The 12500-nt window shown below is 48.2% G+C and overlaps 1 protein-coding gene across 1 annotated transcript in view; it reads left to right on the forward strand.

Annotated features, from left to right (window-relative positions):
* adgrl2 (adhesion G protein-coupled receptor L2) overlaps positions 1-12500 on the forward strand; it is a 172680-nt gene that overhangs the window by 59810 nt on the left and 100370 nt on the right. Inside the window, exons 5-6 of the mRNA XM_033027844.1 lie at positions 4277-4291; positions 5701-6501. Of these exons, the coding sequence (XP_032883735.1) occupies positions 4277-4291; positions 5701-6501 (816 nt within the window). The remainder of the gene's footprint in view (positions 1-4276; positions 4292-5700; positions 6502-12500) is intronic.

Below are 12500 nucleotides of genomic sequence, written 5' to 3' on the forward strand. Positions count from 1 at the left end.
TGGGACTATCCCAACGTTTTAGAAACAGTTAAGACAGGTACATGGATAGGACGGGTTTGGAGGGATATGGGCTAAACTCGGGCAGGTGGGACTAGTGTACGCTGGGATTTTGTGGGCAAGTTGGGGCAAGAAGGGCCTGTCTCCACACTGTGTCACTCTCTGACTCTAGAGACACAAAATGCTGGAGTGACTCAACGGGACAGGCGGCATCTCTGGCGAGAAGGAATGGGTGACGTTTCGGGTCGAGAAGAAGTGTGTCAACCCAAAACAAGAGGAGTTGAGTTTAGGAGCAAAGTGGTCCTTCTGCAGTTGTACAGAGCCCCTAGTGAGACCACACCTGGAGTATTGTGTGCAGTTTTGGTCCCCTAATTTGAGGAAGGACATTCTTGCTATTGAGGGAGTGCAGCGTAGGTTTACACGGTTAATTCCCGGGATGGCGGGACTGTCATATGCTGAGAGAATGGAGCAGCTGGGCTTGTACACTCTGGAGTTTAGAAGGATGAGAGGTTATCTCATTGAAACATACAAGATTATTCAGGGTTTGGACACGCTAGAGGCAGGAAACATGTTCCCGATGTTGGGGGAGTCCAGAACCAGGGGCCACAGTTTAGGAATAAGGAGTAAGCCATTTAGAATGGAGACGAGGAAACACTTTTTCTCACAGAGAGTTGTGAGTCTGTGGAATTCTCTGCTTCAGAGGGCGGTGGAGGCAGGTTCTCTGGATGCTTTCAAGAGAGAGCTAGATAGGGCTCTTAAAGATAGCGGAGTCAGGGGATATGGGGAGAAGGCAGGAACGGGGTACTGATTGTGGATGATCAGCCATGATCACATCGAATGGCGGTGCTGGCTCGAAGGGCCGAATGGCCTCTACTCCTGCACCTATTGCCTATTGAAACGTCGCCCGCCCCTTCTCTCCAGAGATGCTGCCTATCCCGCTGAGTTACTCCTGCGTCTATCCTGAGTTCCAAACCAGCCGACGGAGATGATTTCCTCTCCCAAAGCCCTGATTGCTGTGGTCAATGGGAGGCAATGGATTTGTTTGTTTGGGGCCTCCTTGACCCCATTGAGCTCGAATCTGTGTCGGTGCCGAGAGATCTATTAGAAAGGAAAAGTGCTTAGATCGGACTTCTATCACTCGATTGCAAGGGCAGACGGGCCTGGTGGGCTGAATCATTCAATGTTGCCGTAGCAATGCGGGGAAACGAACGTTATCAATACCGTGACCTTGCCTTGACTTTACGCTGTGTTTTGATATCTGTTTTGACTCCCCCCTGCCTTGAGTAATGGAATACTGTGCTAATGCTATTAGCTGCGAGCACTTCCGAATGGCAAGTGGGAACCTGATAAATCTATCCGACCTCCAGTCAATTGAATGGACGTGAAGCTTCAAGCAGTTCTATTTAAGGTGCTGCTTGTAATCTTTCCCCAGTCTGGATGTTGATGGGATGACAAGTATGTGTTCATTGGTTTGTACTGAACGCTCGCACGGCACGGAAACAGGCCCTTCGGCCCGACCTGTCCATACCGACCAAGATGCCCCGTCTCGGTTACTCGTTTTAGATTCGATTGACAATAGGCAATAGGTGCAGGAGGAGGCCATTCGGCCCTTCGAGCCAGCACCGCCACTCAATGTGATCATGGCTGATCATCCCCAATCAGTACCCCGTTCCTGCCTTCTCCCCATATCCCCTGACTCCGCTATCTTTAAGAGCCCTATCTAGCTCTCTCTTGAAAATATCCAGAGAACCGGCCTCCACCGCCCTCTGAGGCAGAGAATTCCACAGACTCACAACTCTCTGTGTGAAAAAGATTTTCCTCATCTCCGTTCTAAATGGCCTACCCCTTATTCTTAACATAGAAACATAGACAATAGGTGCAGGAGTAGGCCATTCGGCCCTTCGAGCCTGCACCGCCATTCAATATGATCATGGCTGATCATCCAACTCAGTATCCTGTACCTGCCTTCTCTCCATACCCCCTGATCCCTTTAGCCACAAGGGCCACATCTAACTCCCTCTTAAATATAGCCAATGAACTGGCCTCGACTACCCTCTGTGGCAGGGAGTTCCAGAGATTCACCACTCTCTGTGTGAAAAAAGTTCTTCTCATCTCGGTTTTAAAGGATTTCCCCCTTATCCTTAAGCTGTGACCCCTTGTTCTGGACTTCCCCAACATCGGGAGCAATCTTCCTGCATCTAGCCTGTCCAACCCCTTAAGAATTTTATAAGTTTCTATAAGATCCCCCCTCAATCTCCTAAATTCTAGCGAGTACAAGCCGAGTCTATCCAGTCTTTCTTCATAAGACAGTCCTGACATCCCAGGAATCAATTAAATTGGAGATTGGAGATACAGCGGGGGAAACAGGCCCCCCATCGGCTCTCCGAGTCGGCACCGACCAGCGATCCCCGCACACTGACACTATCCTGCACACACTAGGGACAGTTTCCACATACACCAAGCTAATTTACCTGCGCGCCTGCACGTCTTTGGAGTGTGGGAGGAAACCGAAGATCTCGGAGAAAACACGGGCAGGTCACGGGGAGAAGGTGCAGACTCTGTGCGGACAAGCACCCGTAGTCGGGGTGGAGCCCGGGTCTCCGGTGCTGCAAGCTAGCCCTGTTTGGCCCATATCTCTCTGAACATTTCCGCTCCATGTAAGATAGGCACAAAATGCTGGAGTAACAGAGGCAGCATCTCTGTAAACAATGGGGCGCAGCGGTAGAGTTGCTGCCTCACAGCGCCAGAGACCCGGGTTCAATCCTGACCTTGGTGCTGTCTGTTCGGAGTTTGCACGTTCTCCCCGTGACCTGCGTGGGCTTCTCTCCAAGATCTTAAGGGGTTGGACAGGCTAGATGCAAGAAGATTGTTCCCGATGTTGGGGAAGTCCAGGACAAGGGGTCACAGTTGTTTAAGGATAAGGGGGAAATCTTTTAGGACCGAGATGGGAAAAACATTTTTCACACAGAGAGTGGTGAATCTGTGGAATTCTCTGCCACAGAAGGTAGTTGAGGCCACAGTTCATTGGCTATATTTAAGAGGGAGTTAGATGTGGCCCTTGTGGCTAAAGGGATCAGGAGGTATGGAGAGAAGGCAGGTACAGGATACTGAGTTGGATGATCAGCCAGGATCATATTGAATGGCGGTGCAGGCTTGAAGGGCTGAATGGCCTACTCCTGCACCTATTGTCTATGTTTCTATGTTTCTATCTTCGGTTTCCTAAACTATTTGGCCCTCTGTAAATTGTCCCTAGTGAGTGGAGAGTGGATGAGAAAATGAGATAACATTAGACTAGTGTGAACGGGGTGATCAGCACGGACTCGGTGGGCCGAAGGGCCAGTTTCCGCGCTGTATCTCTAAACTAAACTACGCTACTCTGATCCGGAAGCAGCCTCGTCTTAGGAAGCAGATAAAAATGCTGGAGAAACTCAGCGGGCGAGGCAGCATCTATGGAGCGAAGGAAATAGGCGACGTTTCAGGTCGAGACCCTTCTTCAGACTGATGTGGGGGTGGGGGGGGGGGGAAAGAAGAAAGCAAGAGGCGGAGACAGTGGGCTGTGGGAGAGCTGGGGAGGGGAGGGGAAGGAGGGAGAAAGCAGGGACTACCTGAAATTGGAGAAGTCAATGTTCATACCGCTGGGCTGTAAACCGCCCAAGCGAAATATGAGGGGCTGCTCCTCCAATTTGCGGTGGGACTCACTCTGGCCATGGAGGCTATGTGTAAAATGCCACTGACGTATTAATGCAATCCAGTGACACCAACTGAAGTAGAATGGCTTACTTCTCCTCCCATTCCCAATCCGACCTCTCTGTCCTGGGTCTCCTCCATTGCCAGAGTGAGCAACACCGGAAATTGGAGGAACAGCACCTCATATTCCGCCTGGGTAGTCTGCGGCCGGCGGGCATGAACATTGAATTCTCCACATTTTGCTAGCCCTTGCTGTCTCCTCCCCTTCCTTAACCCTCGAGCTGTGTCCTCCCATCCCCCCGCCCTCGGGCTCCTCCTCCTCCCTCTTTCCTTCCTTCTCCCCCCCCACCCCCCATCAGTCTGAAGAAGGGTTTCGGCCCGAAACGTCGCCTATTTCCTTCGCTCCACAGATGCTGCTGCACCCGCTGAGTTTCTCCAGCATTTGTGTGTACCTTCTCCTTTGTCATGTTGTCCCAGATAGCTGGGAAATGACTCCGGTAAAGTACAATAAAGTGTAAAACATTGTTAATCTCTGTTCTTTTTCTCTCGCACTCTCTTTTTTCCCCCCATTTTTCTCTCCCAATGCTCATAGAAGTGGAACAAAAAGGTAATTAACTCGGCACAGTGCCACCTCCAGTTCCGTGTTATTGTGGCATTCGGTTGCTTGATCTCCCCCCCCACCACCACCCATCCTCCCTCCACCTTTCCCATTCCCCTCCCCCACCTACCCCAACACCAGTCACTCCCAGAGGGAGTCCCTGTTGGTCACCGAGGTAGCTCCGCTTCCGGACGTCCTTGTAAATCTTCTCTGCGCCCTTTCCGACTCAACGTAGTCTTGGGTAGGCAAAAATGCCGGAGTCAACTCAGCGGGACGGCAGCATCTCTGGAGAGAAGGAATGGGCGACGTTTCGGGTCGAGACCCTTCTTCAGAAATCTTTGGCCCATATCCCCATAGACATGTTCTGTCTATGCATCTGGCTAATTGCTTCTGAAACTTTGGGATAGTCCCAGCCTCAGCTACCTCCACACACCCACCACCCTTTGTGTGAAAAAGCTACCCCTCAGATTCCTATTAAATCTTTCCCCCTTCACCTTAAACCCATGTCCTCTGGTTCTTGATTCCCCTACTCTGGGCAAGAGACTCTGTGCGTCTACCCGATCTATTCCTCTCATGATTTTCTACCCCTCTATAAGATCACCCCTCATCCTCCTGCGCTCCAAGGAATAGCCTGCTCAATCTCTCCCGATAGCTCACACCCTCGAGTCTTGGCAACATCATCATGCACCTTTTCCAACTTAATAACATCTCCCCTAGCATGGTGACCAGGACTGAACACAATGCTCCAAACGCGGCCTCACCAATGTCTTGTCCAACTGCAACTCGACCTCCCAACCTCTATACCCAGTGTCAACGAGAGGATGGATGTTTCTGCTAGTGCCCCGGAGTAGATTGAGTTTGACCCTCCCTGGCAGATGCTTCCTTGCGTTAGTGGCTGTCATCTACACTTTGCTGTCTGAACCCGCCCCACTGCATGCCTTGGTCCATCAGTGCTTCTGTTGTCTCTCCGCTTCTTGGCGCCTTCCACCTCCCACTTTCTGTGGTTGAAACGCAGCGGCAATCTCTTCCCCACCCAACCCAACTGAACGCAACCCAACCCAACCCAACCTCAACCCAACCCAACCTCAACCCAACCCAACCTCAACCCAACCCAACCCAACCTCAACCCAACCCAACCTCAACCCAACCTCAACCCAACCTCAACCCAACCCAACCCAATCCAACCTCAACCCAACCCAACCCAACCCAACACAACCTAACCCTACCCAACCCAAACCAACCCAACTCAACCCAACCCAACCTTCCCTCCTTGTCCATTCATCCCGCTTACTGCACTCTCGTCTGCCGGAACCCGTGGTTGGCCAAGCAGCCCTGATCTATGGTTTGTCAAGTTTCACCTGAGTTGAGCTCTGGTTAACGTCTCTTCTTCTTCCTTTGCCGCCTGGTTGTCATTGCAGTTTTCGTGTGTCCGGGGACGCTGCGGGGGATCGTGGAGTCGGCGTATGTGACGGAGGCGGAGCAGCAGTCCGGAGCGTGGTGCAAGGACCCGTTGCAAGCCGGGGACAAGATCTACTACATGCCCTGGACTCCGTACCGCACGGACACCTTGATGGAGTACGCGTCGCTGGACGACTTCACGTCAGGGCGCCACACCACCACCTACAAGCTGCCGCACCGCGTGGACGGCACCGGCTTCGTGGTGTACGACGGGGCGGTCTTCTTCAACAAAGAGCGCACCAGGAACATCGTCAAGTACGACCTGAGGACCCGCATCAAGAGCGGCGAGGCCATCATCGCCAACGCCAACTACCACGACACCTCGCCCTACCGCTGGGGCGGCAAGTCCGACATCGACCTGGCGGTGGACGAGAACGGCCTGTGGGTCATCTACGCCACGGAGCAGAACAACGGCATGATGGTGGTCAGCCAGCTCAACCCCTACACCCTGCGCTTCGAGGGCACCTGGGACACCTCCTACGACAAGAGGTCGGCCTCCAACGCCTTCATGGTCTGCGGCGTACTCTACGTGGTGCGCTCCGTCTACGAGGACAACGAGAGCGAGACCGGCAAGAACTCCATCGACTACGCCTACAACACCAACCTGAACAGGGAGGAGTATGTGGACATCCCCTTCCCCAACCCCTACCAGCACGTGGCCTCCGTGGATTACAACCCACGCGACAACCTGATATATGTCTGGAACAACTACTTCATCCTGAGGTACATCCTGGAGTTTGGACCTCCAGACCCAGCCCAAGGTCAGTGGCTCCCACCAAACTCCGTATTATCAATATTATCATCCGTATTAGTATTAATTATTAGTATTATTTTTATTTTTATAAATTTTTTAAATTATTATTATTATTTATTTTTTTTATTTATTATATATATGATGATTTAATATTATTATTACTTTAAAATATTATTATTATTACTTTTAATTATAAATATTATTATATTTTTCATTGTTATTATTATTTTTATTATTATGTATTATTTGGGGTTTTTAAATTATTATTGTTTTATTATTTGATATTACTATTTTTTAATATTATTATTAATTATTATTATATTTATTTTAATAATATATATATTTAATTGTTATTATTATTTTATTATTAATTTTAATTATTCTCATTTATTTTATTTGTTTTAATGATTATATTTTCATTGGTATTATTAATTTTTTGCATTATTTGTTTTTTTTAATTTATTATTGTTTTTTTTTTATTATATTTTTATTATTTTATTATTACTATATTTTTAAATTATTATTATTTGATTATTATTTTATTTTTTATTAATATATATATTTAAATTATTATATATATTTTAAATTATTATTGTATTATTATTATTATTTTAAATTAATATTATTTTGTATTATTATTATTATTACTATGAAACTGTATTTCAGACTCTAAGTCCAGGCAAGAGACGACGTTACATAAAACACATTGAATATAAAAACACCATAAAATACATATAAAAGCGTAGCATTTTACTGTCATAAATTATCTACAAAAACACGATACACAATTTAAAATCCAGAATAAAAAAGCAAGATCAGTATCCCAGAACGACAGGGCCAACTTCCCAGCATTCCAGGCCCCCGGGCAAGGCAGTGGACTGGGGCCTCTACACTTGCAGTTTCTTTATGCCGAATCAAATATGCCGTCGTGCACTTGCCATGTTCTTCTGCGTTTTCATGTTGTACAATAATAATAATAATGGATGGGATTTATATAGCGCCTTTCTAGAATACTCAAGGCGCTTAACATCTACAATAACATTCTACAATACATGGATTAGCGTGAGGGCCCCTGTGCTCTGAGAACGAGACAGCGATACCAGTGTCTCCACAACTGGGATTGGTAGCGTGTGTTGCTAAACCTTATGTTTTTGACAAGGCCACAATAATTACATTTTTAGAGTCATTTATCCTGCAAATGAATTCATACTTATGATTTCTCAGGATAGCTTCTCAAGTACTGACTCATGTCCACCCTCCATTCCTTATCTGGTTTATAGATTGTTACACAGGTGCATTGATCTTATCGAGGTGTATTTGTCTTACAGAGATGTCTTGATCTTCCCGAGTGTGGGAAGGAACTGCAGGTGCTGGTTCAACCCGAGGATAGACACAACATGCTGGAGTACCTCAGCGGGACAGGCAGCATCTCTGGAGAGAAGGAATGGGTGATCATGTCTGAAGAAGGGTCTCGACCCGAAATGTCACCCATTCCTTCTCTCCAGAGATATTGTCTATCAGGCTGAGTTACTCCAGCTTTTTGTGTCTATCTTATAGATGTGTATTGATCTTATAGATCCACATTAATATATAGAGCTCATCTTATAGAGATGTACTGATCTTATAGAGGTGTATATGGTCTTATGGAGGTCATAAGATTATGTGATAGGATAGAATTAGGCCATTCGGCCCATCAAGTCTACTATGCCATTCAATCATGGCTGATCTATCTCTCCCTCCTAACCCCATTCTCCTGCCTTCTCACCATAACACCTGACACCCGTACTAATCAAGTATCTATCTATCTCTGCCTTAAACATATCCACTGACTTGGCCTCCACAGCTGTCTGTAGCAATGAGTTCCACAGATTCACCACCCAACTGAATTCCACAGATTCGTCATCTACTTCCTAAAAGAACATCCTTTAATTCTGAGGCTGTGACCTCTAGTCCTAGACTCTTCCACTAGTGGAAACGTCCTCTCCACATCCACTCTAACCAAGTCTATCCAAAGTGTATTGGGTGGCATGGTGGCGCAGCGGTAGAGTTGCTGCCTCACAGCGCCGGGTTGGGAGACCCGGGTTCGATCCTGACTATGGGTGCTGTTGTGTATGGAGTTTGTACGTTCTCCCCGTGACCTGCGTGGGTTTTCTCCGAGACCCTCGATTTCCTCCCACACTCCAAAGACGTGCAGTTTGCAGTTTTAATTGGCTTGGTATTAATGTAATTTATCCCTAGTGTGTGTCGGATAGTGTTAATGTGCGGGGATCGCTGGTCGGCATGGACACGGTGGACCAAAGGGCCTGTTTCCATGCTGTATCTAAACTAAACTAAATCTGAATGTTGTGTAATGATGTTACAGAGGTCTATTGATCTTAAAGAGGTTTATTGATCTTATATAGAGTTGTATTGAACTCATAGAGGTGTGTTGATCTTAAAGATGCATTAAATCATGAGAGGAATAGATCGGGTAGATGCACAGAGTCTCTTGCCCAGAGTAGAGGAATCGAGGACAAGAGGTAATAGGTTAAATGTGAAGGAGGAAATATTTAATAGGAATCTGGGGGGCAACTTTTTCACACAAAGGGTGGGTGGGTGTATGGAACAATCTGCCGGAGGAGGTAGTTGAGGCTGGGACTATCGCAATGTTTAAGAAACATTTAGATAGGTACATGGATAGGACAGGGTTTGGAGGGATATGGGCCAAACGCAGGCAGGTGGGACTAGTGTAGCTGGGCCATGTTGGCCGGTGTGGGCGAGTTGGGCTGAAGGGCCTGTTTCCACGCTGTAGGACCAGAGTATAAGACTCTGCAGAAGGAGTTTAGTGCTCGATGTTTCTGTGGTTCTATGAGTTTACCGTGTGTTTGTTGTGTGTTTTGAGACACCTCACGTCTCTGTATGAAGGAATTTAATTTCCCACTTAGCAGGGACTAGGCCACTGCGATGGGCGGCAGGTGAGGAAGCCAAGAGTGGGTGGGTACGTTTCACAGGGGGAAAGAAGTCAGGTCTGCTGACAAGGGAAGCAACGCTGAATCTGGAGCCGTAGCTGTGGGTGGCGGGTAACAAGTTCAATAGTAAACATAGAAACATAGAAATTAGGTGCAGGAGTAGGCCATTCGGCCCTTCGAGCCTGCACCGCCATTCAATATGATCATGGCTGATCATCCAACTCAGTATCCTGTACCTGCCTTCTCTCCATACCCCCTGATCCCCTTTAGCCACAAGGGCCACATCTAACTCCCTCTTAAATATAGCCAATGAACTGGCCTCGACTACCCTCTGTGGCAGAGAGTTCCAGAGATTCACCACTCTCTGTGTGAAAAAAGTTCTTCTCATCTCGGTTTTAAAGGAATTCCCCCTTATCCTTAAGCTGTGACCCCTTGTCCTGGACTTCACAAACATCGGGAGCAATCTTCCTGCATCTAGCCTGTCCAACCCCTTAAGAATTTTATAAGTTTCTATAAGATGCCCTCTCAATCTCCTAAATTCTAGCGAGTATAAACCAAGTCTATCCAGTCTTTCTTCATAAGACAGTCCTGACATCCCAGGAATCAGTCTGGTGAACCTTCTCTGTACTCCCTCTATGGCAATAATGTCCTTCCTCAGATTAGGAGACCAAAACTGTACGCAATACTCCAGGTGTGGTCTCACCAAGACCCTGTACAACTGCAGTAGAACCTCCCTGCTCCTATCCTAATATGTTGGAGAGTAATATGTTGGTGTCTGAGACGAAGCTACGAGAACAGACAATATTTTCAGTGAACAAACCCAACGTCTGGTCTGGTCTGCCGTCTGTGGGCCTCGGCGAGATATCGAGGAGCTGTGTCTGATAATGTGTTTAAATTATACACACTCTGCAAAAAACAACACACCTACATAATTCTATATTTAAGGGATGATTACATCACCGAATCAAAGAAAGTTACAGCTCGGAGAAGAGGCCAAGATCGGCCAACAGCGGACTCCAGTCGATGGTTGAATTGAGATTATTGTCATCAGCGGGGTGGGGCAGCGGGTAGAGCTGCTGCCTCACAGCACCAGGGATCCTGGTCTGATCCTGACCTCGGGTGGTGTGTGTGTGTGTGTGTGTGCGTGTGTGCGTGTATGTGTGCGTGTGCGCGTGTGTGCGTGTATGTGTGCGTGCACGCGTGCGTGCGTGTTTGTTTTTTACACGTTCACCCTGTAATAGCCCTGTCCCACTGTACGAGTTCATTCCAAGAGCTCTCCCGAGTTTGCCCTGATTCGAACTCGGAGATTTACGGTAATGGCCGCTCGTCGGTACCCGGGGCTCTCGTGGACATTTTTCAACGTGTTGAAAAATCTTCACGAGTCTTCCCGTGCTTACCTGCCGTTAGCGAGTCTTCCCAAGTACCTGCCGTTAGCGTTACGCGCCGCTAAGAGACGTCCCCGAGCTCCGACGTACCCGCTACATTCATTCTCCGTGCTTACCACGAGTTTGATTTTTTTTTAAACTCGGGAGAGCTCTTGGAATGAACCGGCCCGTGGGACAGGGCTATAACCGCGTGGGTTTCCTCCGGGTGCTCCGGTGTCCTCCCACATCCCAAAGACGTGCGGGCTTGTAGGTGAATTGGCCCCCCTGTAACATTCCCCCTCCCAGTCTGTAGGGAGTGGATGAGAGAGTGGAGTTAACATAGAACCAGTGGGAACGGCGTGGACTCACAAGGTCATAAGTGGTAGGAGCAGAATTAGGCCATTTGGCCCATCAAGTCTACATTGCCATTCAATCATGGCTGATCTATCTCTCCCTCCGAACCCCATTCTCCTGCCTTCTCCCCGATAACCCCTGACACCTGTAATGTTGTGTCCTTTATCTGTACGCTGTCCATGGCTTCATCCTATTCATGTACAGTCTTTTCTTTGAACGGAAAGCTTGCAAACATAACCTTTTCACTGTACAACGGTACATGTGGCAATAAGAAATTAAACGAAAATTCTTTCAATGCTGTATCTCCAACCTGAACAAAACAAAACTAACCTACGCCTGAAAGTACAGTGAAGTGTAGGTGCAATAACAATATGGCTCGCAGCATTGTCACAGGCTAAACCAGATCGTGAAAGGCCTGGGTAGACAACAGACAATAGGTGCAGGAGTAGGCCATATCCTGAAACTGAACCAGACCAGTATAGGAGATAGCAGACACAAAAGGCTGGAGTAACTCAGCGGGTCAGGCAGCATCTCTGGACAAAAGGAACAGGTGATGTTTTGGGTTGACACACCTTTAGTTTAGTTTAGTTTAGTTCAGAGATGCAGCACAGAAACAGGTCCTTTGGTCCACCGTGTCCGCGCCGACCAGCGATCCCCGCACACTTACACTATCCTGCATAAATAGACAATAGGTGCGGGAGTAGGCCATTCGGCCCATCGAGCCAGCACAGCCATTCAATGTGATCATGGCTGATCGTCCCCAATCAGTACCCCGTTCCTGCCTTCTCCCCATATCCCCTGACTCCGCTATCTTTAAGAGACCTATCTAGCTCTCCCTTGAAAGCATCCAGAGAACCAGCCTCCACCGCCCTCTGAGGCAGAGAATTCCACAGACTCTGTGAGAAAAAGAGTGACACAAGAGATGTCGACGGTGATGTGGAGAGATATGGAACAAACGGATGATAGATATGGGAAAAAAAGTATAAATGAAACAGGCAATTCACCGAATCTGGAGGTGTGTGTGCGTTCGTTTTCACACTTCTGTACCTCTCGCCCGATGGGAGAGGGGAGAAGAGGGAGTGGCCGGGGTGCGACTGGTCCTTGATTGTGCTGCTGGCCTTGCCGAGGCAGCGTGAGGTGTAGATGGAGTCTACGGGGGGCGGGGTTGGTTGGTTGGTGCGATGGTCGGCTGCGTCCACCATTCGCTGCAGTTTCTGGCAGTCGTGGAAGGATCTGTTCCCAAACTGCGCTGCGTTGCGACCTGATGCAGTCACCCAGGGAGGTCCTGTAATGGAGACACATTGTCGTATCTCCGTGCTGACAAGTTGGCCTTGATCCTG

The sequence above is a fragment of the Amblyraja radiata genome, chromosome 10 (assembly GCF_010909765.2).
Source record: "Amblyraja radiata isolate CabotCenter1 chromosome 10, sAmbRad1.1.pri, whole genome shotgun sequence".
NCBI lineage: Eukaryota > Metazoa > Chordata > Chondrichthyes > Rajiformes > Rajidae > Amblyraja > Amblyraja radiata.